Source organism: Numida meleagris, chromosome 12 (genome assembly GCF_002078875.1).
Source record: "Numida meleagris isolate 19003 breed g44 Domestic line chromosome 12, NumMel1.0, whole genome shotgun sequence".
NCBI classification, from domain to species: Eukaryota; Metazoa; Chordata; class Aves; order Galliformes; family Numididae; genus Numida; species Numida meleagris.
The window spans coordinates 17,392,795-17,418,805 of NC_034420.1; the positions used below are offsets into that span (position 1 = coordinate 17,392,795).

Here is a 26,011-nt window from a genome sequence, read left to right on the forward strand (position 1 = left end):
CACGTGCGCGCCCGGCTCCGCCCGCCGGCGCCCCGCTGACCTTCGGGACGGACACTTGGCGGTTATAATTGGCTGGTCACGCGGCGGCGCTGCCGTCTGATTGGCGCTTGGCGGCCTGGTCCCGCCCCCACTGCGCCCAGCAGGCTGCGCCGCGGCGGGCGGCACTTCCGGTACTAGGCCTCGGCGGGGGGAGGGGACCGGGCCGCAACCGCCGCGGGCCGAGTGCGATGCGGGCAGAGCCGTAGGGGTGGCGGAGCGGCGGCACCATGCTCATCGACAACGTGGACGCGCTCAAGTCCTGGCTGGCCAAGCTGCTGGAGCCGATGTGAGCGCGGGCCGGGCCGGGCCAGGGCGGCGTGGCGGGGCCGGGGCGGTTGCTGCGTTCTCACGCCTGTGGGGAGCCGCGAGGGGAGGGCGCGGTCGGGCCGGGCCGCCTGGGGGGAGAGGAGGAGGCGGGGGCGCGGGGCTCAAGGTCTGCCCTGCCTTGCCCTGCCCTGCCCTGCCTTGCCTTGCCCCGCTCTGCTGCGCCGGGGGGCGAGCGCAGCCCGGAGCCACTGATCGCTGCCTGGGTTCTGGGGAGCGCCCTGAGGACGGGCACGGCCCTAACGCGGAGGATGAGGTCGGGGCCCGGCGGGCTGCAGGGCACACGCGGTGTGAGGGCTGAGGGATGTTGGTGCAGATCGGCCTTAGCGCAGAGCTGCCTGGTCGCAGCGCGTCAACAGCTTGTGCAAATTTTTCGGGGTTTACCGGCCTGTCACACCTGTCCTATTGCATTATGGCTTTTATGCGATTCCCGAGGATCAGAATACGTGCGTCCAAAACTCAGCCTGATTTGTTACAAGAGCGGGCAACAAGAAATATGGCACGCATCTGAATGGTTTCTGCACCTACAGACACGTGTACTTTGCTACAGGAAACTCCGAAACTGAATCTCTGGAAGGCTTTATCTTAAAGTGACCAAAGCAAAGCATCTCCTGCTCTGTCCTCTGCCCGTGCGTGTTATTTACATGAGCGTTGGTGCATATCTTCTGAGCAGTGTGTTCCATGGCAGGTGGCTTCCTTGTCTAGTTCTTTGTGTTGGAGTCTCTCTTGACACTTGGTCAGATTGCTCTGAAGGTTTCCCCAGGCTCCACTCCCGCCACTCCCATCCCTGTTCCCCTTCCTACTGCTCAATGTGAACACCTGGGAGGAGTGGAAGGGTCAGAAAGTGATGGACCGTCTCCTTTGGTTAAAATATAGCACTTCTAGTCAGTTCCACGTGGTCACTGCCATAGAATACATTAGGTGCAGTTTATTTCTTTTCCTCGTTGTGTGCATAAGAACTGTAAAATCTGTAAATTTGTGGTTTCTTTGTGGTTAATCGCTGCATTCTACACGGTTATAATTGGATCCTGGAAACGAGCAAACTAATGTGGAGCAGAACTACTTGATTGACAGCTCATTAAGAAGTTTTTTCTTTAACCAGTTGTTGTCTGCATGAGTTTATGCATTTGTTAATTTGTTGAGTTTCTTCATTTGAGATTATTTTGGAGTCTGCACGCTTTGTACTCTTCTCTTGTGTTTCCATAGTTGATGTTCTTCTTTTAAAAAGCGTGTTGAGATTTTAAGATTTAAAAAACACATGGAATCATCGAACTGCTTTGGGGTGCTGCCTGCTTGCTCATGGTTTGCATCTGCACCTTCTTAAAGAGAAGGAAAATGAGGAGTTAGTGCTTAATCATTTTGCACTGAATAGTGGAACCTAAAGCATCATCCAGTTTAAAGATTAGTGGCAGAGTATCACTGCACAAAGTTGCCTATCTTTGGCCTTCATGAGGCTAGCTAGATAAGGGCTTAGGTAAGGAGCTTAATGAATCTGTGTTAATAATTACACCCCTTTTTTGCACTTTACCAGTATTAAAGGATTAATATGAAATTTGTGGGCATGGAAGTCCTTGGAGAAGGAAAACCTCCATGTGTTAGGCACAGTAACTTAATCTGTTCAGAATGTATCTGTATGCGTATTTAAAATGTGCTTTTGGAATATATTTTTCAGGGATATATATTGTGTCACAGTCATGCTGTTTTAATATTTTTAAACCGTTTTAGTATTTTAAGATAATTATGCAGTGACTTTTCTTCTCATTGTTGTGCAGTTCTTGTACGCTTTTCCTTGGTGGTGGTTGCAATGCTTAGAAAAGATTAAGAAATGTGTGCCCAGTTGCCCTAGAATTGGATCTTTGTAAAAAGGCCTAAAGGTGTTATTCTGGAGCAGCCTCAGAAAGACCGGGAGGGCTGTCAGCTGTGGTGGGGCAGGGGTGATCACAAGACAATTAAAGTATTTTACTGTAATTGAGAGGGGAAAAAAATGCTAGTTCAGTCATCCCGGTGCACCTGTGTCAGCAGATGAGCTGTGTACTGGGTTTTCTTTGGTGCTCCTTCTGTAACAGGGAGTGTCCACTGTACAGTGGTTTTGGCGTTCTTCAGCAGAATCAAGAACGGTTCTTTCTCTCTGTAGATGTGATGCAGACCCATCAGCCTTAGCCAACTATGTTGTGGCATTAGTTAAGAAAGACAAACCAGAGAAAGAGCTAAAAGCTTTCTGTGCTGATCAGCTGGACGTCTTTCTGCAAAAAGGTACTGTGAATCCCATTTCTTTAGTTTTCAGCTTTTTAGTTTGGGGTTTTTTTGTTGTTTTTTTTTTGTTTGGTTGGTGTTTTGTTTGGTTGGTTTTAGCACAAGATCTTTTTTTGTAACCTGGTCTTGTTCATGGTGAGCAGGAGGAACTCCTCTCAAACAAAAGCTAACGCTTGAGTTTGTTTTCAAATGTCTGTCATACTGCTGGACGTTTCTCTGTCAGATGTTTGATGACTTCTGAAAACCTGACCCATGTTGAGCTTCTGGGGAGCTTCTCAGGGCAATTTGGTTCAAATTTGAAGTGTTCAAATCAACCACTAATTTTAGCTGGTAGACTAAACGTAGACTATTTCCTTGATTGTAAGTTCCAATCACTTTTGCCTCTTAGAACATTTCAAAGTTGTAAATGTGATTGGAAGAAAAGACTGTGTTTTTGTCTGTGATGCATTTGATGATTTTTTTTCTCTCTAAAAAGGCAAGGCAAAATTCTACAAATGTAATTCCATTTTCTTGCATTGAATTGAATTAATCTAAGGTACTGCTGCTTTTGCTGTAAGCAGTCTATCCAGGAGGTTTCTTTTTCCAAGGACTTTTCTGGTAAATCCATTCCAAACAATGGACTTAAATCAGTATGTAATAATATTTTTGTTGTTTTCTCTGTTCTCAGAAACTTCAGGTTTTGTAGATAAACTTTTTGAAAGTCTGTACACAAAGAGTTACCTTCCTTCTCACGAACCCACGAAAGTAGAAGCGAAGCCTGCAGGTCAGGAAAAAGAAGTCATCAAGGAGGAGGTAACCATATTCTTTCTCTACCTGCCTCTAATTTTGAATGTGGCCATCCTGTAACAGTTATGAGATGAAACGCAAAAGCAAACTCCACTTTGCTGTGTTGGTTCTAGCGATCTTTACTGTCTCTGTGCATCTGTAGGAAAATGGAAGATAATTCAGAGAAGAATATTTTAAGATCCCTTTGTGAAGTCTGCCTTTGATCTAGGTTAATAGCATTCAGAAATCCTATTCAGATGTCCCTGGTAATATGAGCTGACAATGATCTGAAAGGATTTCATAGGTGAGGAAGAAGGGAAAACATTCTATTCCTTACAGGATATTAAAAAAAACGGAACAGGAAATGTTCCGGAAATTCTTTTAAATATGTTCTGTAATACTTAAAATCAGTTAAATTCTCTATTGAGGATTAATTACTGAAAAAAGTGAGGTAGCATTCATGTGCCAGCAGTTCTTGCTTTTCTCTTGTTTTTAACCTTTATTGACAAAATTGAAAGTATTCAAGTTTTTGAGACAGCAAAGTAATCTTTTTGTAAGTATCTAAATCCCTTTGAATTTCAAATCATCCTCACTTGTGTATGATATTTTTCTTTTTCCTATGTTGGTAGTTTTCCAAGGGAACTGCTCTCTTGCCTGTGTGTTTTTTTTTAGTATCCTTGTGTATCACCTTTGAGTGAAGGCTGGGGAAAATTGCTACAGAAGTAAATTTTCTTTGTTTCTATATACTCTTAGCACAATTTGCAAGATATTTCAGGCTACGTGTGTCTTTCCTTTGCTATGGGAAAGATTCAAATAAAGTCAAAGCAGATATAATATTCTGGTTCTTTCCCTTCCATGGATGCGTATGTCAGGGAGTGCTAAGAGCAAGAACTGTTGTTCTCTTTTATAAACAAACTTTAGGAAGTGTTGTTTCTGAACTGGTATTCAAATTTATTCTTGTATTTGTGAGCCTAACATAAGGTGAAGGAAACACCTTGCTGGAATGAGTTGTTCTGTCTTCAGTGTTTAAGCTGTTGGACAATCCTGACAGTAACAAATAATTGATGATCAAAATCTGTTGGTTAACTAAAACAAAGTTGTATTATATTGTACTGTGGAACATAGGTTGTTATCTGAGAGAACATGATTCATCAGTACATTTAAATCAAAGTTGCTTTCCTTTCTTATGTCCTTTTTTTTTGAGGATTAGCTCCAGAATTCCATGACAATTTATTGTCAAAGCTTTGGTGATAGAAGTTCATGATTTGGAACTGCAGAAGGCTTTAGCAGTTTGCTGATCAGTTTAAAAGAAGTGTTGTAATTTCTTAGTTTTTTTAGAACTATCTTCAGTTAACTTAAACAGCAATTTAATGGTGGGAGGGGGACTATTTTGTTTAACTGGTTGGTTTTGATTTTAATTTTGTTTTGGTTGCGTTTCAGGGATGTGAAGGAAGAAAAAGAATTATATTGGTGATAGTTTTATGTGACGGGACATTTAGTAGCTATTGCACCTCAGGACCTTGATCGGTCACACAGCTCAGTGTACTGCATGATTCCTGCAAATGGAGGGCAGAAAATAAAATGAGTACGGAATCATACGTAAGCCTAAGTTGGAAGGGACCCTGGGAGATCGTGCCATCCAACCGTGTTTTCAAAGTGGCACCTCAAATTGGGCTATCCAGAGCCCTGTCAAGGCAAATCTTGAGTATTTCTAACAATTCTTCCTAAATAATCCTAAACAAGGATGAATTCATCTTCATTTAAGGCTCTTTCTATATTGCTTTGATTTGAAAAAAAATCTTTGTTTAAAAGAAAAAATAATGTTCACCCTTATTTTGTAGTTGTCTGTTAAACAGAATTTTCAAGAATCAGTTGAAGAAGAACGGGATAGCAGGAAGAAGAAGCATTCTAGTCCACAGAGAAGCCGTGCGGATTCCAGTGAACAAAGGCTAGTAGTTGAATCAAAGTACTGGTACCTTCTGTATTTGCTAGCAGTCTTTAACTGAAGGTTTTTACCTCTTAGCTAAGTTTTAACATAAAACAGTGATTTGCTTCCCACTTTCCTCTGTCTGCAACGTGTTTCTGTGCTGATTGCATGTATGAGAACCCTTCACTAGATTTTGGTCTCCTTGGAAAAAAATGACAATAGTTTTCCAATGTTGATACCTATGGATGTTGTCCGATCCATTCTTTCCCTTGTTATATAAATGAAAACCATCGTTGGTGGGGGTGATGTTCCTACTGTATTTCCCCTGTCTCCTCTACTATGACATGCACAGATACACAGTCAACCTCATTTTTAAAACTTCTTCTGTTTTCTTCATCTATAACTTTGTCACCTTTCTAATTTTTGTTAGTGCCCCCTTAGTTGGTTTCTGTGAATGAATTGATTTCTCTTTTCATAAATGCAATCTACACGTATGTTTTTCTAGATCCAGAGAGAAAAGGAGAGATGATGGAAAATGGAGGGACTATGACAGATACTACGACAGGAGCGACTTGTACAGAGACAAGTCCAGCTGGCGGCGAGGCAGGAGTAAAAGTCGTAGTAAAAGCAGAGGGTTGAGTCGAAGTCGTAGCCGCAGCAGGGGTAGAAGCAAAGACCATGATGCAAACAGAAGTGTTGGTGAGTACTCAAGGTGTTGCTTTAGGAGGACATCTAATGTAAGGATGTGTGGGGACTCCTACATATTGTATAGTCTAGCAGGCTGTAGATGTCCTTGAGCAATCTGAGCAAATTTCGAGAACTTTGTCCTTCCTGAAATCATTAAGATGCTGTTTGTCAGAGTAGAATAATTAAGGGGATTGTTTTCTTCTCTGCTAACCTCTTAATTTATCCACAGGTGTATACCAGTGGGTATCAGTAGCTGATATTTATGTGCTCTATATGCTAACAAAGCTGTTGATTTTTTTAAAGATGTACTATTTTTTGCAAAGCAGTGTAAATCTTTTTCACTTTGTTACTGTGTATTTTTAGAGAAGGTCCTTTCATACTGAAGGTGTTACCACACAATCCATTGTTCCTTTAGGGCTAATTCAGAACTTTGAGAAAAATAAGAGGCACAGATGACCAATGTGTTTCGAGACCACCTTAATTACTGATGGGTGGAGGTTTGTTGGGTTTATTCTCCCTTTCTACTTTAAAAGAGAAAGCTGTAATCCAAGAAAGCATAAGGAGTAAAGGAAAGAATGTTCATTTTGTAAAGAAAACGTGTAGATTTCTGATATTTAAAACCTGCCTGCATTATGTTTAATTGCTGTTCCATTGATGAGACTAATCTCCTTCAAGAAGAATTTAATGTACAGAATACTGAATATTTAAGCAAGTGTCTATATTATTGTGTAGGGTTTTTATTTTTTTATTTTGGGTCTCTGATATACAGAACAAATCGTGAAGGCTTACCTGGATTGGTTTTATTTCATTTTGTTTTTTAACCAGAGCACCGTGAGAGATCAAAATTCAAGAGTGAACGAAATGATGTTGAAGGCGCATATAATCCAGTTTCTGCGTCTGCCAGTAACTCTACTGAACAGTATTCTTCTGCACAATCTATTCCCAGTGCTGTTACTGTAATTGCACCTGCGCACCATCTTGAAAACACAACAGAGAGTTGGTCAAATTATTATAACAATCATAGCAATCCCAGTTCATTTGGCAGAAATCCTCCACCTAAGAGAAGATGTCAAGATTATGATGGTAAGCTATCTGTTTTCCAGACCCCAAATTCCTACCTAGTTTTAATGATACTGCAATTTTCTTTTTTTCCAAGTATTCAAGTCAAAATGGAGAAGCTTTTAGAGTACCTTGTATGAAAAAAATTGCATGTACGTATGACCTGTATTTTACTGGAGAAAGTGTTGATCTTGCTGGAAGCAGTTTACTTTTAATTTGATAGATGCTGACATACAGATGTTGATCACAGTTGTGTATATGCCTTGGCAAATAATTCAGCAACAAGCAGTTTTGAAAAAGGTTTCGCTGCGTGTGTTTAATATAAAACAGGTGATGCATCTTTATTTTTCCACAGCTGTTAGGGTGCATAATGTATGTTTGTATGCTATTATGGAAGATTACTTCGAGTTGTTACGAAAATTCGTACAGTAATGCTAAATTGGTAATTGTATGTTTTCATTACTACAAAATTCCAGCAAAAAATGGGATGGTATTAATTGTTGACTTTTTTCTCCTGAAAAGATAATTAATTTTTCTGTTTTGCAGAGCGAGGATATTGTGTACTTGGTGATCTTTGTCAGTTTGATCATGGAAACGATCCTTTAGTAGTAGATGAAGTTTCCTTGCCAAGTATGATTCCCTTTCCTCCACCACCCCCGGGACTTCCACCCCCTCCTGGTATGCTTCTGCCTCCCATGCCAGGTCCAGCTCGCAGTTTGAGGATACCAGTTCCACAAGCTCATCCACAGGCACCACCTCCTGTTGTGCTTCCTGTACCAAGTAAGTTAAAAACACTTCTATTTGTTACTGTGTCTTACAGAGTTAAAGTTATGGCTCTTTCTGAAAGGAAGGTACCTGTAATTGAAGCAGTGAGTTGCAGTTTCTTTTCTAGCCATGTGCTAGCCGAGAGACTGACAAAATAATTTTGAAAACTCAGCTTGTAAAACATGATGTTTCTTGTACTCCAAATTGAATCAGATGAATAGAACGGGTTGGGAAGGGAAAAATCTTTCAGATCATCTCATAAGCCCTGTGTTATTTGTCTTGATAACTTTTCTGTTTTCTAATGCAAAAATAGTGCGGTCTAATCTCCTGAAAGTTTTAATAAAAGTTGTTGGTACTATATTGTGTGCTGTTTCTTAGCAGCAGATACCTGGCAGATCCATGATCTGTCCAGCAGTGATCTCTGAAACAGTTCAGCCTTTTTCGTTTTCTCATTGTTCTTTATAATGGAAATTCTATGAAGAAAAATCTGAGAATATTGAAGATGTGGTTACTGTCTTTTAATGCTCTCTATTCCAGTAGTGCAATACATGCTGTGATAGTTGTAGCAGCTATGGGATGAAAAATAATTTCTGTTATCGGGTTAACACTGAGCAATTAGTAGGCAGGTTTCTAGAAAACATTTCTGAGTGGTTGTAGGAGGATTAATTTTGAAATTAATCCTAGGGAATATAGTTGTTGTTTGTGTTAGTTTTATTTCAAAATTATGCTCCTGTTGAAATTAGGTATGGCTGTAATTCTGTGAAAGGCTCCAGTGGATCATAGTTAATTTTAGTATGTTGCACGGTATTATCTCAAGTGCCCCTCCTTGGCAATACCATTAAGTAGGGAGCACATGTATGGTGCAGACAAGGAGAAATAGCTAGACAGATTCCTTGCCTGTCAGTGCCTTTTGCCCTGTAGCTTTTGGTTCTGAACTGTAATATAAATGGTCTAAATGCTGCTGGTATGATGACTTGTTCCAAGCAAGCCTTGATTCTCCACGGCAAGGCTGAGGGAGGAGCTGCTTTAGCTAATGAAGTTCCAACAATAATAAAGCTCTGGGGAAGAAAATTATATAAATATTTTTTAACCCTTAAAGCTTACAGCTTGATTCGTTCTGGGATAGAGAGAAAGGTTGTTGTAATTAGAGTAACTTAACTGAGTGGGGCTTCTCATCTGCCTTAAATTTACTTCTGATGTGGTAGAGCTGTGATTGTTTACAAGGAATAAATTAATTGCACGGAATTGTTTGCACGTTTTATCTGTGGAGTGTTAGCGATCTGTTCTGTGATGTCATTGTAGGACCACCTTTAACTCAGTCCAGTCTGATAAATAACCGTGAGCAGCCTGGGACGAGTGCAGTGCCCAGTCTGGCGCCTGTAGGAGCAAGGCTGCCTCCTCCATTACCCCAGAACCTACTGTACACAGTGTCAGAACGTAAGCAATTTTGTTTTTTTAAAATCTGCTTGGCATGTAAATGTTGAACTTTTTCAGTTTGTGGGATTATAAGTTATTAGCTCTGTCTTCTTCCATTAAACACAAATCTAAAAAGAGTGGTGGCTTTCCTTGTGGTCAGCGCATCATCCTCCTGTTGCTTTGTGATATACCAGTGGTGTTCTGTCACTGCCTGAGGAAAAATCACTTGTGGGGAGCTTCTTTTGGGTTTGGTATTTTCCAGGTAGTAAAACTGTAGTGTAAGTAAAGGATCTCTTCATTTTCAGGCTGTTTAGTAGAACATCAGCATGGAAAGGATGCATCTGCTAATCTTTAATTACGGGTTAGCTTGGTCTTCATCTCTATCCAGTTCTGCCTATTACATGAGAGATTTTGTTTTCTTTGCTGTTTATCAAAATTGTCTCTACATTTTTCATATGCAGTAGTACTTTATTTCTATCTCCTTTTCTTTCCAGAACTGATGTTAATTCTAGCTAACTAAAAGAAAAAAGTATGAGTGACGTTCAGTGGATATGAGATCTTCTTTACAGAGCACAAATTTTCTAAAATTTGTATTTTAAGAAAGGAATAACAAAATAACTGGAGAACCCTAAGTTGTTCAATTTAAATCCAATGAAGTTTATATATTTTTTTATAACAAAAGGAGTAATAACACTTTAATGCTTCATATAAGGAGAGCTTCAGTTTATGGTCTGTGTCTTCTCCTTTGTGAATTCTGTGCTTTTTAGAGCTTCAGTCATTCAGGTATCTCGTCAGGGTCTCTGTTCAGTTGTCTCCAAACGCCACATTCCCATCTGATTCTTTCAGCTTCAGAGTTTGCTCTAAGGGCCGTTTCCATCTGTTTTAACTAACAAGGCATCACTGACCTCAGTTACACTACGTAATTCTTTTCTCCAAACCTTCTGTCGAAATTGTGAATCTCATGTCCTGTTCTTGGGCTGGTACGCTTACAGCTGACTGCTCTCTTGCAATTGCATGAAGAATCTTGGGGGAGGAACTTGTGGTTCAGCTCCCACAAGTTTAATGAAAGTTCTTGATGTTGTCTGAAGCTGTGCCGACTGCAGAGGCATCTGCTTTAGACTGTAGTCTTCATTGTCATTTTAGAATAAGGACATAAGAGTGTTTTGGGTCCTCTGAATCCCTCTGTATCGGCATCCGTTTCTCTTCCAGGGTGTACTGTGTTTCTGTGGAGGTTTTTGGTAGGTTTCATTCATTCAAGTTCTTGTATAGGTTTTTCTTTTTTATTGTTTGAAAAATGCATCATCCTTAATGCAGCGTGGGCTAGATGAAAAATGTGAGTCAATTCTGTCATCTTGTCTTCTCACAGTTATCCCTTGTAATTAGCATTGTGAGTATGTCACTAGAGGTAGGTAGCTAATCTCACTCTTACATGACTTAAGAGAATTTAATAGGTAGGTGTTGGACAAATTGCCTGATTTCTCAGCTTGCTTTGCTTGAAATCATTTAACTGCATTCTTCTTCAAAAATCAGTTTTTGAAGTAACATAACCTGTTGGGTTGGAAAGACTGAAAATCTCCTTGCATCTTAGGACAAGACACAAGATTAAATTCACAAAATAAATCTTTTGTTATTCCCTTTGAAACGCTGTCAGACTTGGTGAAGGCTGTGGTACAGGTACCTCATTTCTTTTTCAGGCAGTTTGTCATCAATACTCAGTTACGGAGACTTATGCACTTTTGACAAACAGTAACAATCATTAGAAAAGGAGAATATTCCCAAGTATACTTGAGTGTAAAGTTTAGTTAAGGGCTTTTGTAGCTATACACATTGTCTGTATGACTTCTCTCTTCATACGAAAACAACTTCTGATTCTTGGACATCCATGCATTTCCTTAAAGGAGAATTGACCGTGAGTCCTAAGCTCATTTGAAAAATTCTTACATTTCTTTCCTTTTTTTTTATAGATACATATGAGCCAGATGGCTATAACCCTGAAGCTCCTAGTATTACCAGTGCTGGTAGATCTCAGTATCGACAGTTCTTTACAAGAGCACAAACGCAGCGTCCAAATCTAATTGGCTTAACATCTGGGGAGATGGATACAAATCCAAGAGGTAGGAAGGGTTTCTGTTTTTGTTTGAGAACATCAACACTTATTTTTCCATTTTCCAGGCTAAAAGCAATGTTTTTTCTCACTGATCTAATATTTCAGAGCAATTTTCAGACATCTCTACTTTTTTTTTTTTTTTTTAATTTTTAATGCTAATCTTAAAGTCAAACCAGCTTTATTGATTAAAAATAACCATTTGCTTGGGAATGTTAGAATGGTTGTTTTTTAGTTGTTTTTTTTTTTATTACTGGTTGGATGAGTGGGTTTTCATTCATCTTTAGCCTACAAAGGTCCTTTTTGGATGTTGGATGCTTCTAGAAAGAAGAAACCAATTGGTGCAGGAAGTTGGCTTTAAACAGGAGTTTGAAGCCGGGTTTGATTTGCCAAGGACATGTTTAAGAGCCTTGGCTGTTCTGGTGGTAGTGATGAGGGGAACTGTCCTGGCGTGTGCTTGTACTTGATGGTCTGATTTCTTTTCAGCCTGGTGGTATATTTAAAATGATTGTTGCAGATAGCATTCTAATTCTCCTAGCTCATGGAAATCCCAGTAATTCTGAATCATAAACCGAACAAGCATGGATGTAGTCTCCTGATGGTGACATGTTCTCTCCCTCAAGAGAAATTTTGTACAAGTTAAAGGTCTTGAAAGAAATTTTTGTTATTTTTAGCATAGTTTTCTTTTTCCCTTCTACCTTCTCCTCACGATCCCTAAGGAAAAAGTTGTTGTATTTCAGTATTTGCTGTTACACTTCAGTTTCTTACTTACTAGATAAGAAAGGTTTGCTTTGTTTGGTTTTTGTTTTGTTTTGTTTTCCAGAATTCCCTTCCAGGGATTCACCCTGTAAAGAATATTATTAAGCATTATTACAGAAATCAGTGTTGCTGTTTTCATCTTAATGAATTTCATAGAATCATGGTTGGGTCTGTATTGCTGGTTCTGAGAACCCGTTCCATTTGTAAGGAATGTGTCTGTTTGGTGGTGGTTCTTCGGGCCACTTGTTTTGTTGCCTCTGTCAAGTGTGTGAAAGGTTTTCCCTAAAATCATCCCCTAATGTAAGAATAAGCTGTATGCCTGAAAATGCCCAGACTGCTTTCTCATCAGTGTAATCAGCAGAGATCTGGCACATATAAAAACAATAAAAAATTGATTTACACTTCACACTTCTCATTAAGAGTTGAATATTTGGCATATGCCAATAGCATAATTTTCAAAAGGGTATAATAAATATTTGGTCAGTTGTGATCTAGTGCTTCAGCTTTGTGTTTGTAAAAGCTGTTTCAAACATTAAATCTAAAATCTCTGAGAATGTGATTTCTTGCCCTAACTGTGGGTAACTGACAGAGTGCTCTTACTGAAAACTGTATGGAGTGGTGGCAAGGAGATAGTACAGTGGGAGCAGTGAGTTCTTGGTTACATTTCACTCTCAAGGGTTGATTCAGGGAAAGTTGGTTGTTTAATTCAGCCCTTGCTACGCTGCAGAACCCAAATCTAAAGTCTCAGAATGCAGTCTCTTCTTGGGGGTGGTCTGCAGAACCAAGAGTTTGAAGACCTGCGAGATAAAGCCAAAACTTCATTTCTTCAAGCTGGTACTGATCTTGAAGGTCAAAAATCTCATCTCTGCTGGCTGGACTAAATGCTTATATTTCTCAGATGGATTAGTTAGGCTACTAAGTGATCTCTGAAGTTACTTGGTAAGCAGAACTGACTGTCTTAATAGTCTTCCTATCTTTTTATGTTTTTAAACTCAATCCTATTTCGCTGTTTAAATGAAAGCTTTTTCAGTGTTTTCATTAATGTGTGGTAAATAACACAGGCCTTTTTTCTTTTCTCCAGCTGCCAATATTATCATCCAGACCGAACCTCCCATTCCCATTACAAATAATAGCAGCAATGTAACTAGAGTTGTGCTGGAACCAGACAGCAGAAAAAGGTCTCCAAGCAGTTTGGAATGTCCACCATTGAAGAAACCATGGCTGGGAAAGTAAGAATTAACAGCTGCAGTTGGCTAACTCAAATGCACTTGATTGCTATCAGTGCTGTAAAAGCAGTAATTCATTAGCCCCTGTAATTTGAGTTGGTTTAGTCAGAAATTCTGTGTTGATATAATCAGAGACTAAATATTGGGGAGGTTGTTGTTTCTAATCTCTAGAGAAAATTTAAATATGCATTAACAATTGCTACCTTACTTAGGCATGTGCGTGCCTCTCTAAATGACTGTCTTGCACTTCTTTTTTCCAGGCAAGCAAATAATAACCAGAATAAGCCAGGTTTTTTGAAAAAGAATCAGTACACTAACACAAAATTAGAAGTTCGAAAAATTCCACCAGAATTGAACAATATTACACAACTCAACGAGCACTTCAGCAAATTTGGAACTATTGTGAACATTCAGGTAAAAAAAAAAAAAGCCCTCAGTTTTATGTCTATATGTGGGTATTTTCCCCTGAAGGCTTCTTGAATACTGCAGCTGAACTCTGTTCCTGAGAAATCTTAGAGGAGGAGGCTAGCAGGAAGAGTAGGTAATCAAATTCAAAAAGCCTTTTCTTGGCCCATCGTGCCTTCGTGAGCTCTTGTTAAATGTGAAAGGCTTGCAGATTTAACAGTATCTAAAACTCCTCAGTTTTTTGAGCAACTTGCGTATAACTTTTAAAAAAAGATCTTCTAGACTCAGACGGGATATTTGGAAAAATTTCTTTTCCAAAAGAGTGGTCAGGTGCTGGAACGGGCTGCCCAGGGAGGTGGTGGAGTCACCATCTCTGGAGGTTTTCAATGCATGTTTGAATATTTACTGGGGATGTGGTTTAGTAGAGTAGTACTGGTGATAGATTGACAGTTTGACTAATTGATCTTTGAGATCTTTTCCAACCTTGGTAATTCTTTGATTCTGAAAAACTCTGTTTTGTGTGGAAGTCCTGCAGTATTTCTTAGGATTCTGGCCAAGATGCGACGGGTGTTACCGCTTTGCATCCTAGAAGTAGCTCCAATTGAGTGGTGTCCCTTGGAAAAGCACTATGTGAGCAAAACACAGGTAGCCACAGTTAGAGTACTATATGATTTTTACATAAAACAGTGACTTCCTTCATCCTCAGTTAGACGTCTAAATAAAGACACATTCCTGGCAAGCCTCTGTATTTTTGGAGTTCACAGTTTTATGCCTTAGCCCAAGATTCTTCGGTTCTTTCTGAACCTTGATAATGCATTCTAAAAAACATGCTACCTCAGTCATCTTGTACTAGGTGTGTTTTCATTCTTGTGATGATTAATTTTTAGAGAAAAATACTTTTGCATGACCATTAGATAAGGTTTCTTTGGGAAGATGGTGAACCTTTGCGCTATACATCCTTGGACGACGTTTTTATTTCAGGAGATCAGAACAAAGAGCTGTGGAGTCAGCACCAGGGTCTCCCCAGTTCTATCCCAGTAACAGTTTACAGTACTTTGAATATCTGATGATATTTGATGGCAAATATATATTTGACTCTTTTTGATTATTTACTTGATTTTTATTGTACTGCATATAGTCTTTGCTGCAGTTGTGCATAGCACTTGCAGAATGCACTTGATTCTAATTACATAGAGCATTTTACCTTTATTTTGAGCTGTTAATATCATGTATTCCAGTTGTTATTGCAGATTACTTGTGGCTTGATTTCTTACTGGTTGACATATTTTCTCCCTTGAGAAATGTATCCTCATGAACTTTTTCTTTTAGGTTGCTTTCCAGAATGATCCTGAAGCTGCTCTAATTCAGTACTTAACTAATGACGAGGCTAGGAAGGCAATTTCAAGCACAGAGGCAGTTTTAAACAATCGGTTTATAAGGGTGCACTGGCACAGAGAAAGTGAACAGCAGCCCCCATTGCTGCAGCAGCAACAGCAGCAGTCACCCTCACAGTCTCTTCATCACCAGCTTCACCTTCAGCAGCAAGCCCTGACCCCAAGTCCTGCTGTAACAATGCATAGTAGTATGTCAAAGGTTAGTACCTTCATAAACAACCTTCCGAGCACCGTAGCTTATCAGTGTTCCTAAGTGACAGCTGCTTTTAAAATGCATCATATATAATCTTAAATTTTTTAATATCTATTGATACATAGGCAGTGAATAAACCGCTGGCATCTGGTGCCTATGTCCTTAATAAAGTCCCGGTGAAACGTCGCCTTGGAGCAGCAGGTGGAAATCAGCCTGATTTAAGTCAGGCTGGGGCTGTAGTAGAGGACTCTCAGGTATGTTTATGAAAACTGACCGTCTTCATGCTTTCACTTACAGCTGTGATCTGTTAGCTCAAAGAATTGAACTAGTAAATGGAACAGAATTTGCAAGTTCTCAGTTGGTTGTTCCTTTTATCACTAGTGTTCTATGAAATGTGATCATTTACTTCTTCCAGTTTTCATTAGCTGCTTTATATAAACTATGGAGAATTATTTCAGAAACAGTGTCACCATTTTACGTAGCATAAAATATTTTGGACGCTGCTTCATTCTAAACAAATCTGACAGCTTACAAGTGCTGTCAGCTTTCTGTTGACTGATCTAGTTGCTTTTCCCTGGATGCGGTTCAGATACAAATGATCAGTGTTAGCAGTGTTCCTAGTGGATATCAGGATAGAGAGGGAGTTTTTGGATGAAGATCAAAAGAAATGATCTTTTGCAGAAAGTGTTTTAATAATCATTTATGCTGATAGCTTCCAGGTAAGTTGATTGTTAGACTAATGTCTTTTTGTGTGTTTTGATTGCATTGCTGCATTTGTCTCTTTTCATAATTCCAGAAGCATACGTCTGTTTCACAGAATATATTTATTTAAAATTACTTCTTTTAACCTATTACATTTTCTGGGGTATGCATTTTTACTGTTTCAGACCTTTCCTACTCCTACAAGCCACTCCAAAATGGTTTATAGTTCTTCAAACTTAAAGACAGCTATGAAGCCTGGTGCAGGATCTAAACCTCACGATGTACAAGAAGCTCTTAAGAAAAAGCAGGTACTTTGCTATACGTTGGTTGATTAACAGTGTAGTGGCCTAAGTACTTTAAAAGGAAAAAAAAACATAGACAATTTAAACCTCAAATGTTACTATGTAGCTTTCTGCACTTGATAATATAAGCTTTACCATTACGGAACTATCTTGATAATGCACAGTGAGGGCTTTGTTTGTTTGTTTGTTTGTTTTTGAGGGAGTGGAGTTCTGGTGGCATTTCTCTGATTTTAATCTCTGCAAGTATGAGGAACTTAAGTGACAGCATATGATATGTTTCTTCAAGGGGTGTTTGGAGGAGGAGAAAAGTTAGTAGAGTACTTCACAGCAGTAAATAGGCATGGTTTCATTGTTATTTTCAAGACCAGATCTATTGAATACTTTTGTGGTTTGCAGACTAGTAGTTTTTATTATGGTCCTCACTTCTGTAGCTTGAAGAAGAAAATGTGACACATGAGTACGTATAATGCTAGACTGCTTTTTCTGATTGGAGAGTTTTGTTCTCCTAGGAGGCAATGAAACTCCAACAAGACATGAGGAAAAAGAAGCAAGAGATGTTAGAAAAACAAATAGAATGCCAGAAGGTGAGTTTGGACCGTCTTCCATTAAGTGCATTCTGATTTTGTAGGTATCTGTCTATTCAGTGTTATTCTTGCTGGAGTTTATATTGCTGCTCTTTTATTAATACATAGATGTTGATATCCAAGCTGGAGAAAAACAAGACCATGAAACCTGAAGAGAGAGCAGAAATAATGAAGACGTTAAAAGAACTAGCAGGAAAAATATCTCAATTAAAGGATGAGTTAAAAACTTCATCTACAGCCTCTACACCATCAAAATTAAAGTCCAAGACAGAGGTATTTATTGTGCAAGGCACTTGCACATCTGTCTCCTGTAATTGTTTCTGATGTGTCCTAAAAACACAGCCATGTTAGATCAATATCCTTCCCAGCAGTGTTTTGAATTTGACTGGTAGCTATGGAGAAGCAAACTATGGTTCTAAGTAACTTGGGTGACCTAGTTACTTGTAGCTCATTCAAGCTAGTTCCAATTCTAAAGCATAGAATTCAGGGTCCTTTCAAAAATGAGGTTGGGAAGAATCATTGAGGCAAGCAAAGCAAAATGAACTGACTTCAGAGGAAAATATGGCTGTTGTGTATTGATCTGTTTCTATCAGTTACATAAATTTTCTGCTAAAGAAGTGGAATAAAACATAAAAAGCATACATTAAAGTTCTGCTTTCCATTTCCATTTTCTCTTTCTATACTTTTTTCTCTAAGGCACAAAAGGAGCTTCTGGATGCAGAACTAGACTTCCATAAAAGACTCTCTTCTGGAGAAGACACAACTGAACTGCGGAAAAAACTAAATCAGTTACAAGTAGAGGTAAGCATGTCAGGATTTATGCTTTTAAAGTATTTGATATATACAAGTTTTAAATCCTTTCAAACCTTTAAACTTTATTTGCCTACTTTTCTCTTTCTTAACAGGCTGCCCGTTTAGGCATTTTGCCCGCTGGCCGAGGGAAGACGGTACCAGCCCAAGGAAGAGGACGAGGACGGGGTCGTGGTGGGAGAGGAAGGGGCATGTTAAATCACATGGTGGTAGACCATCGTCCCAAAGCACTAACAGTTGGAGGATTCATTGAAGAGGAAAAAGATGAATTGCTGCAGCACTTCTCTGTAAGTATTAGGTGCCATTAAAAAGAGAAACTGAAGCTGACAGGTAGGGGCTGTACTATCAGCCTCAGATGAAGTGGGTATCTGATACCCTGAGTGCATGCTTGCAAAGAGAGGCGAGTGAAGAACTCTGTAAGCAACTGTTTGTTTTCCAAGGTCTTGAAGGTGAATAAAAGTTTTTATTTCTGCAGTACAGACGAACTCATCCTGAATTCATAGAACAAGCTTTGAATAAACAGTTTCAAGAGTTATCAAGAGTGTAAATGTAATGCCTTTTATAGCTGCTTTACAGTAGCTGCCTAGTGCATTATTTTAAAAGGAAAAGCCAAATGGCTTATTTTTTATTCTGCATTAAAATAGTTTAAAACAGTTATGAGAAAGCTGAGAAATATGTATCAGCCAGTCTGTTTTAACAAGTATTAGCAACTCATACACGTTTATCTTGTTCCTTTCTAATTCAAAAAGCAAAACACTGTTTGCTTTTTCAATTTCATAACAGTTAAACTTACTTGGAAACGGCAGATAACTTGCTAGTTTGCAAACTGAGTTAATGAGTGTGTTGTCATGTCAGCTCAGTTATGACGCTAAAGGAAAACGCGTCTGGCATTTCCCTCAGTTACACTGCCCAGAATGACACCTTCTGCTTTGCAAAGCAAGTGAAGTTCTTTTCCTCTGCTCTTCAGGGTCACCTGGGATGATTTTAGGCTGCCTGTGCTGCCTCCATAAATCTTTTTGCATGCATGTGCTGGGATTTGGGTTGTTTGGGTTTTGTTGTTGCTTAATTTTTTTGTTATTTTTTTTCTTTTTGCGTTGTTTGTTTTATGTTTTAACCTATCATAGCTGTGGACATTCAAATTTTCATTCTCACACCGTGTGTAATTTCTAAAAATAAAACCTTATGCTAATGTAGCCATATGAGACTTTTTTTTTTCTTCCTGGTCCCAGGAAAAATCGTGTTCTGTGTTTGCAGAACATGTTCAGGGCTGTGTAGCAATGTTTGATTCCTATCTCTTCTTTTGCAAATAAATGAGCTCTAAAGGACTTAACTTAGCGAGTCTGTAGTGTGGTATTGAAGGGCAGAAAAGATAACTGAAACAGTGAATTATTTGAATTTATTTCACTTATTTTACTTATTTCCTTTTCTCCTGCAAAATTAGAATATTAATATATTGGAGCTTTTGTCCAAAAATACAGGCACAAGTGCTGCAGTGTTGCTGTCTAATGCAGCTGAGATTTCTCTCTCTCTCTCTCAATTCTGTCCAAAAACGAACCAGGTTTTGGTGCCGTTGTGGTACAAAACAATTCCGTTGTAGCACATGATGATGTCATCTCTGGAGGAGAATGTTACTATTGTTCCTAATTGATTTTTCCTTCTTACAGAAATTTGGAGATATCGAGGATCTCCAGGAAGAAGATTCCCCGCTAAGTGTTGTTCTAACTTTTAAATCTCGCTCTGAAGCTGAGAACGTAAGTGAAATAATGGATTTTTTTTTCCCTAGTTCCAGAATAAGAATTTTGAACTGCTTGTGTCTGCCTTTTTGTCTTTAAACTTCAGCAGGTTTTGATCCCGCTTGTTTGAGCTAGATAGTGCAAATATCTGTTGCGTATAGTGTTGCTTAATTTATTAACGTGGGTTTTCTGCTGATATGGATTCAATGTCACAATCGGTTTAGAGCTCTGTTAATCTTTTTAGATTGATGCCAGGTGAGCGTTATTTAGTAGAGTAAGGCCTAAGTGAAGTTGCTCTTGAAGACTGAAGGGGGTGATCTAAGTTTGAGATATTCAATACAGATCTGCAGTGATTAGTGTTCACTGGGTTTAGCTCATTATTGGTGATCTGAAAAATTCTTAATTTGATTTTCCTTTTAAAAACGTGTTCATTTAAAATACAATATAGGCTGCTAACCAGGGATCCAAGTTTAAAGACCGAAGGCTACAGATATCATGGTACAAACCTAAGGTACCCTCTGTGTCGACAGAAGTTGAGGAAGAGGAATCTAAGGAAGAGGTAGGAAAATACGTGGGGAAAGCAATAACTCCTTTAGTGTAAGAGCTCCTTCAGAACACAGTTTTCTGTTTACAGAATAAATTTCATTAAACATGTTTCTGCAAACCAGAAACCCCCCTGTTTTTGATTAGCCTAGTATGTTTTCCATATTAAAAAAGAAAAAAAGGAAAGAAAAAGAAAAAACACCACTGAAAGCTTGCATTTACAAACTGCTAAGGTAAACCTCACATTCCCATGTGTATGGAGGCTGCTAATCTTTTTATTTCTTGGTGCTAATCCTGCCCTGAAGGATAAGTTACATATATTTTTGGATTGCAGTTATGAACACTTCAAGGCTTTTAAAGGGTTTTCTGCCTAGTCATTTATCTGACTTGTTTTGGAGGGGGTGGGTGGTTGTTTGCTCCTGCTTCCTTCGGAGGATGGCTTTTTCTCTTCTTGATGCAAGAGTCCAGCATTCTTCCCGTAAAGCTTGTGTCGTGTGATCAGTCCTGTGCCTTTCGGTGAGATGCGCTGTGAAAGCGTCCAGTGCAGCTGGTGCTGTGCTGTGTGACAGGGTCCTGGGTTACCGCGTGGAACTTTGGTTTCAAACGATGTTTTTTCTTCATCTAGGAGACTGAAACCTCAGATTTGTTTTTGCACGAAGATGATGATGATGAGGATGAAGATGAGGATGAATCCCGTTCTTGGAGAAGATGAAACTTGATGTTGGAAATGTATAATTTTAGGAATATAGTTCAAGCTATATCTTTTAGACGTTTATTTAAGAAAGTTGATGAGCCAAAAAAAGCTTTACTTTCTTTTCAAACCACAAGACTTAAAGTGAGCAAAGTTTGTTATAAAAACATTTCAGATCTAGAGCTGTGATGCCAAGCTAGCCAAAGGCCCAGTAACTTTTTATAGACTTATCAAGCTCACCGGGATGGTGATTCTTTTCTATTTAAGAAGGATAACAAAGAGAGAAAGAAAACAAATATTATTAGTATTTTCTTGTCCTCTTTTTGTGTCACCCTCTATTACCTTGTTTTGGGTTTTTTATAATGTGATTGATTTGTTAGCTTATAATTGAACAGATGTTACAGGTTTTATTTAGCAATATTCTAGGCTTGGGGGAAAGACACAACCTTTCATTAAATGTTATGAAAGAAAAAAATGCCTCATTTACTAATTGAAAAAAGGTAGCATTTGATTTCATATGCAATCACTTACTGTAGAAATTAGCAGTGGCTAAATTCCTCGGACATTCACTTAGGGATGTTTGACAGCCACGCTGTTCTGTATTTGCTTTGTGAGAGGGGATGGAAAAAGTAATTGAGCAGGGTATTACTGTAACACTGTCCAGTTCACTGTGTTTCTTCAAATCCTGCTTCACAGTAACATCAGCAGTGGCACAGGTTTGAGTTCAGTGTTTACTCACCAACGATCTCCTTCTGTAGTTCAGTGTAAGGTTCCAGTTTAAGCTAGGCTGTTCATCTGCTGCGTTTCTGTATCTGTGAGCTTGAGTATAACGAGCTTCGTACTTTCCCCCAGAACAACTAAATTGGCAACTGCTTTCCAGCCCTTAGAAACTCTTCTTCCTCCCCGTGTTCTATTTGTATTCGAGCCGAATCCGTAAGATGTTCCGAGCAAGCTGCCTTTCAGTCAGCGGGGGGTGCAGCTGCAGGCGGCCCTGTGCATGGCACTGTGCTGTGCATGGTGCTGTGCTGGGTGCTGTCCATGGCACTGTGCTGTGCTGGGCGCTGTGCTGGGTGCTGTGCATGGCACTGTGCTGTGCTGGGCGCTGTGCCGGGCGCTGCGCTGTGCTGTGCAGGGCAGCAGGCCTGGCTGGGCAGTGCTGCTTGTCTGAAGTACAGTTCTGTTCAGACGCAGCTAAGATGAGCACCTTGACATTCTCAGCTGCCTTATCTCTGTGCTATTTAAAAACACACACCCGCGCCCACGAGTGGCATGTATAGTGGTGGAAGTGAGGACAGCGAGCTTAGATTCCGAAGCCATGGCTCTTAACTGCTCCGTGGCTTTTGCGGTTCACGAACATCAGTGTCATCCCGTAGGCATTTCCCTTGGCTGTGCATCTGTACAGCACACTTCTCAGTACACTTTGATGTACTCTTCTGTACAAAATAAACTGAATGTCAGTGAAAAATGCTCTCCTCTTTTTAGTTTACCAGAGTATTTGCCAGCAAGTTCCCGACTGAAGAAAATGTACAGAAAGTCCTCAGAATTGCTGTGGCTCTGAACTTGGTAACACGGAGCTGAGCACGCTTGGAGTTCGCTGCTCCCTGACCGCGTCACATTTTGCTGTGGTGGTGTATGAAAAGTCCAAGCAGTGCAATCTTCAGTGTCCTCGTCAGCTGAAGGGAATTCAGCGTTCTTCCTCTTCACGTTAAAACCTCTGTATATAATTAGGACGTTCTCGTTAATGTTGAGGTGAAATGACATACGCAGAGAAATGAGGGAAATCCAGTCCTGTGCGTTCCGAAGGTCTCGCTTCTTGTCCCATCGTCTCTAACGTTGTTTTCTTTACTGTCTGCAGTTCAGTCAGTGTGTATGTTGAAAAATCCATTGCAGCAACTGTGTTTGAGTCCTGACAGTTACAAATGATAGAGGGAACAAAGGATTTATATATTTTTTTGTACAGAGTTTTTTCTTAAACTGTATAATTTTGTAAATATTTTGCTTTTTTGTGTACTAAAACTACCAGCGTATAGATTTCAATAAGAACTGTTGTATTTTTGTATTTGGAAAATGAAAACTACAGTGAATGAATGAAGCTGTAAGAAAAACTGCAGTAGCCTTTGCCGCACGGAGCGGGATTCCTTTTCATATGGTTTTAGCCGGGCCGGGCCGGCAGGAGGGGGCTGCGGTGCCGCTGCTCGCTGCTTTGGGGAGAGCTTGGCCTGGTTGCTTTGCTTTTCTTCCCGTTTTCCTTCAGCGTGCGCGTGGGCAGGCTTACGGAAACCCTCACGTGCCGTCCCAGGCCTGGTTTCTAAATGCTGAGGCGAAAAAACGAGATGTGCGTCTGAACGTAGCGTGCGTACCTGAGCAGGCTGTGGCCTTGCTGGCAGCGGGAGCGAGGGGCAGCGGAGCCGTGTCCGACCCCCGGGGTTTCAGGAGCGGGACGTTCCAAAGCGACCCGAGTTTTGCCCAGGCTCACGGCTCTCCCTGTAACTCGGCGCGTGCTGGGCGACCCTGGGCCGTTCTGGGTGCTGGTGCTTGGTGGCAGGGCAGCGCTGTTTGCTGCGTTCTGGTGCCGCTGCCCCATGCGATGCGTTCAGAGCGCTGAGGGGCAGCGTCTGCAGAGCGCGTGCAGGAAGCGGCGCCGGTCGCAGCGGGAGCTTCGTGTGTGAGCCGCGGGGCTGGGCCGGCTTCGCCTCCCGCTGCTGCTGGGTGCCCCTAAGCAAGAAGGACAGAAACCCGAGGGCTGGGAAGGTCAACGGGGAAACAGGCGCCTGCTTACTGTGAAAATCCGCTTCGCTTCTTAACGAAATCATGTGAAAAGGAATAAAGTTCCCCTTGGTGTATAGTAAATTGTACCATAGTTTTTACAAAATGGTGAACTTGTGTAATAGTGTAATAGGAGATATTGTTGAATTTCTAACTGTTTATACATTTAAATTCATATATGTAATGTTTGTTTTATTGATTACAACCTGAATTTCTAAGATGCATGTTGACTTTTTTGCAATAAAGATATGCTATGGGAATGGTTCAAAACTGAGAAAAGAAAAGGAAAACTAACTTAAATAAATTGGACAGCAGAACCATTCCAAAAAACCCAACCACCCATGATCACAAAAAGAGCCTCATCACTTTCTCCTGCAGCTGTGGGGGGGGGGGAGGGTGGTGATTCGTGGAGCCTGGGAACACCTGGGTCTGCTGAACAGCGTAGGCTGCTGCATCAGCACCCAGGGACAGGGGCTGGGTGACAGAATCATGGCGTGGCGGGGTCGGAAGGGACCTCAGGAGGTCACCGAGTCCAGCCCCAGTTAACACAGGTTCCCTGCAATGGGTCGCGCAGGTCGGCGTCATGATCGGTCTCGAATATCTCCATAGAAGGAGACTCCCCCACCTCTCTGAGCAACCTGTGCCAGTGCTCTGTCACCCTTATTGTAAAGAAATTCTTCCCCATGTCAGTATGGAGCTTCTGTGTTCAAGTTTTAGGTCGCTGCTCCCTGTCCCATCGCTGCACAGCACCGTTTGCCTCCCGCCTGCCGTTACAGCGTTATGAGCATCCATCCCATATCCCCTCAGTCTTCCCCCCAGGCTGAGCAGCCCCGGGTTACTCGGCCTTCCCGTGCTGGGAGATGCTCCGGGCCCTCTGCCACCTGTGCAGGCCCCGGCTGCGCTGCTGCTGGGAGCTCCTGCCCTGCTGGGCCTGGGAGCCCGGGGCAGGACCTGGGATAAAGGCGCCTGCGGCCCTGTGCTCACCCACAGCCCCCGCTGCCTTTTTCTGTTTGTCTGCGCGTGTTGGCAGTGTGAGCCTGGATGTGCTTCCCACGAGCTGCAGTGTTTTCGCACAGTGTTGCCGGGGTTGCAGCGCTCCCTGCTCCCCTCTCGCTGTCAGCCCAGACGTTTCCTGAGAGCTCGTGAAGTGCCCAGCTGTGTCTGGCTGCCTTTGTATGGCCTGAAGGACGGGATCAGCAGGAAGAGAGGATGGCGCGGCTCCTAAACCCGTGGCACTGTGAGGTCGTGGAGGTCTGTGCTGACTTTAATTCTCTTTTACTGGAATCCACCTTCATGACAAAGCTCCTCCCTCCTCTCGGAGCCGCAGAGCGGAGCCGTCCCGCAGCGCTGGGCTGGGGTGCGGGCGCGGGGAGCGGAGCTGCTCGCTGGCACAGGGTGCTCCTGAGGTGAGCGCAGCGTCCGCCGGCAGCGTGCGGCAGCTCTGCTCTGATTTATTTAAATGCTGATGAATTATACATTCCTGGCACTTTAGTAATTCATGTGAAAATTATTTGGAGTCAACTCAATATAATGTACCTCTGCGCGGTCTCTGGTGGCTAAAGATATGTCAAACAACAACTTCATCTACTCTTCGTTTTTGGTTTTTAATGTGACTTTAGGTTAGCTGTAGGTCAAAGAAAAGTGAGGAGGACTTCTCTAAGAGGTGAATTCCCAACTCCCAATACCATATTATGAAAGATGAGTCTAATTCTGGCCAGAAGCAGCTGCAACCAGGAGCAGTGCTGTGCCTGTAAGGAGGTATCTGGGCTGTGGGCTCCGGTGGGGCATGAGGACGGCTGGGACAGGGAGGCCGGCAGTAAGACTCGCTCATCTGGCTGCAGTGTGTCAGTGCCCGAGATCTGTCCGATGTGGCAGGAAGGGATGCGCTGCCTCAAAGGGGGTGGTTATGTGGGCAGAGGGCTGATACGGGGCTGCAAACGATGCCAGCAGCTTCCACTTCCACTCCTCCAGCACCACAGGGCCACGGTGCCTGACCTCAGCTGTGTGCTGGGGCACTGCCCAGGAGATGCAGCTCCCGCCCAGGGCTGCGCTGGAGGATGTCCCACTGCCCGGCTCCGCCAGTTCCCCCAGTGCTTCCTGCGGCCTCTGGGCTCCCATGGGCTCTGGGAGGAACCGACGCCTTCCCGAGCGTGCCAGGAGCAGATATCCAGCAACACACTGCGAGCACTCCCCCAAGACCCAACATTTCTGTGAGGAGCACAGCGGTGCCGTGACAGCAGCTCGGCCGCAGCGCTCCCTCGGTGTCTGCTGCAGCAGCAGCACGGGGCTGTGGGGCACTGGGGGCGGCTGGGGGCTCTGAGCGGGGCTCCTGGGGTCACCCAAATAAACCACTGCAGGTGTGGGGAGATCTGCACCGCAACGCCCCGAGGTGCTCCAAGAACCCCCAAGGGTTTCTGCAATGGTTCTTAACCGTGAACTTTTTGCTGCTTTGGAAACGCTTCTCACCCACTGGGCTTTCTGCTGGGGCGTTCGCCCCTTGGTGTAAGGTAGCTCAGTGAGTCAAGAATTGCTTCGCCTGATCACAGCAGGGCTTCTGGGCGCGT

The 26,011-nt window shown here is 41.8% G+C and overlaps 1 protein-coding gene across 3 annotated transcripts; it reads left to right on the forward strand.

Moving 5' to 3' along the window:
* RBM27 (RNA binding motif protein 27) lies at window positions 126-23,787 on the forward strand. Of its 3 annotated transcripts, XM_021410964.1 has the most exons (22): window positions 127-325; window positions 2,498-2,616; window positions 3,284-3,408; window positions 5,223-5,329; window positions 5,814-6,007; window positions 6,821-7,078; window positions 7,601-7,834; window positions 9,122-9,256; window positions 11,200-11,349; window positions 13,180-13,327; window positions 13,585-13,738; window positions 15,059-15,322; window positions 15,442-15,570; window positions 16,204-16,326; window positions 16,830-16,904; window positions 17,013-17,177; window positions 17,601-17,705; window positions 17,810-18,001; window positions 19,379-19,465; window positions 19,896-20,006; window positions 20,616-20,719; window positions 22,164-23,787. In XM_021410964.1, the coding sequence occupies exons 1-21, from the start codon at window positions 267-269 to the stop codon at window positions 20,700-20,702; spliced, it is 3,021 nt and encodes a 1,006-aa protein (XP_021266639.1). In that variant the 5' UTR covers window positions 127-266; the 3' UTR covers window positions 20,703-20,719; window positions 22,164-23,787. The 3 variants fall into 3 exon arrangements, with proteins under 3 accessions (XP_021266640.1, XP_021266639.1, XP_021266638.1); XM_021410963.1 differs by having other exon boundaries at window positions 20,616-23,787; XM_021410965.1 differs by lacking the exon at window positions 11,200-11,349 and having other exon boundaries at window positions 126-325; window positions 20,616-23,787.

Excerpts from the sequence above, each read along its gene's own strand:
- RBM27 (XM_021410963.1), top strand. The coding sequence starts at position 267 with ATGCTCATCGACAACGTGGACGCGCTCAAGTCCTGGCTGGCCAAGCTG. Across the intron at positions 13,328-13,584 it reads AAGAAACCATGGCTGGGAAA|GCAAGCAAATAATAACCAGA; the intron begins GTAAGAATTAAC and ends TCTTTTTTCCAG. Across the intron at positions 15,571-16,203 it reads CTGTAGTAGAGGACTCTCAG|ACCTTTCCTACTCCTACAAG; the intron begins GTATGTTTATGA and ends TTACTGTTTCAG.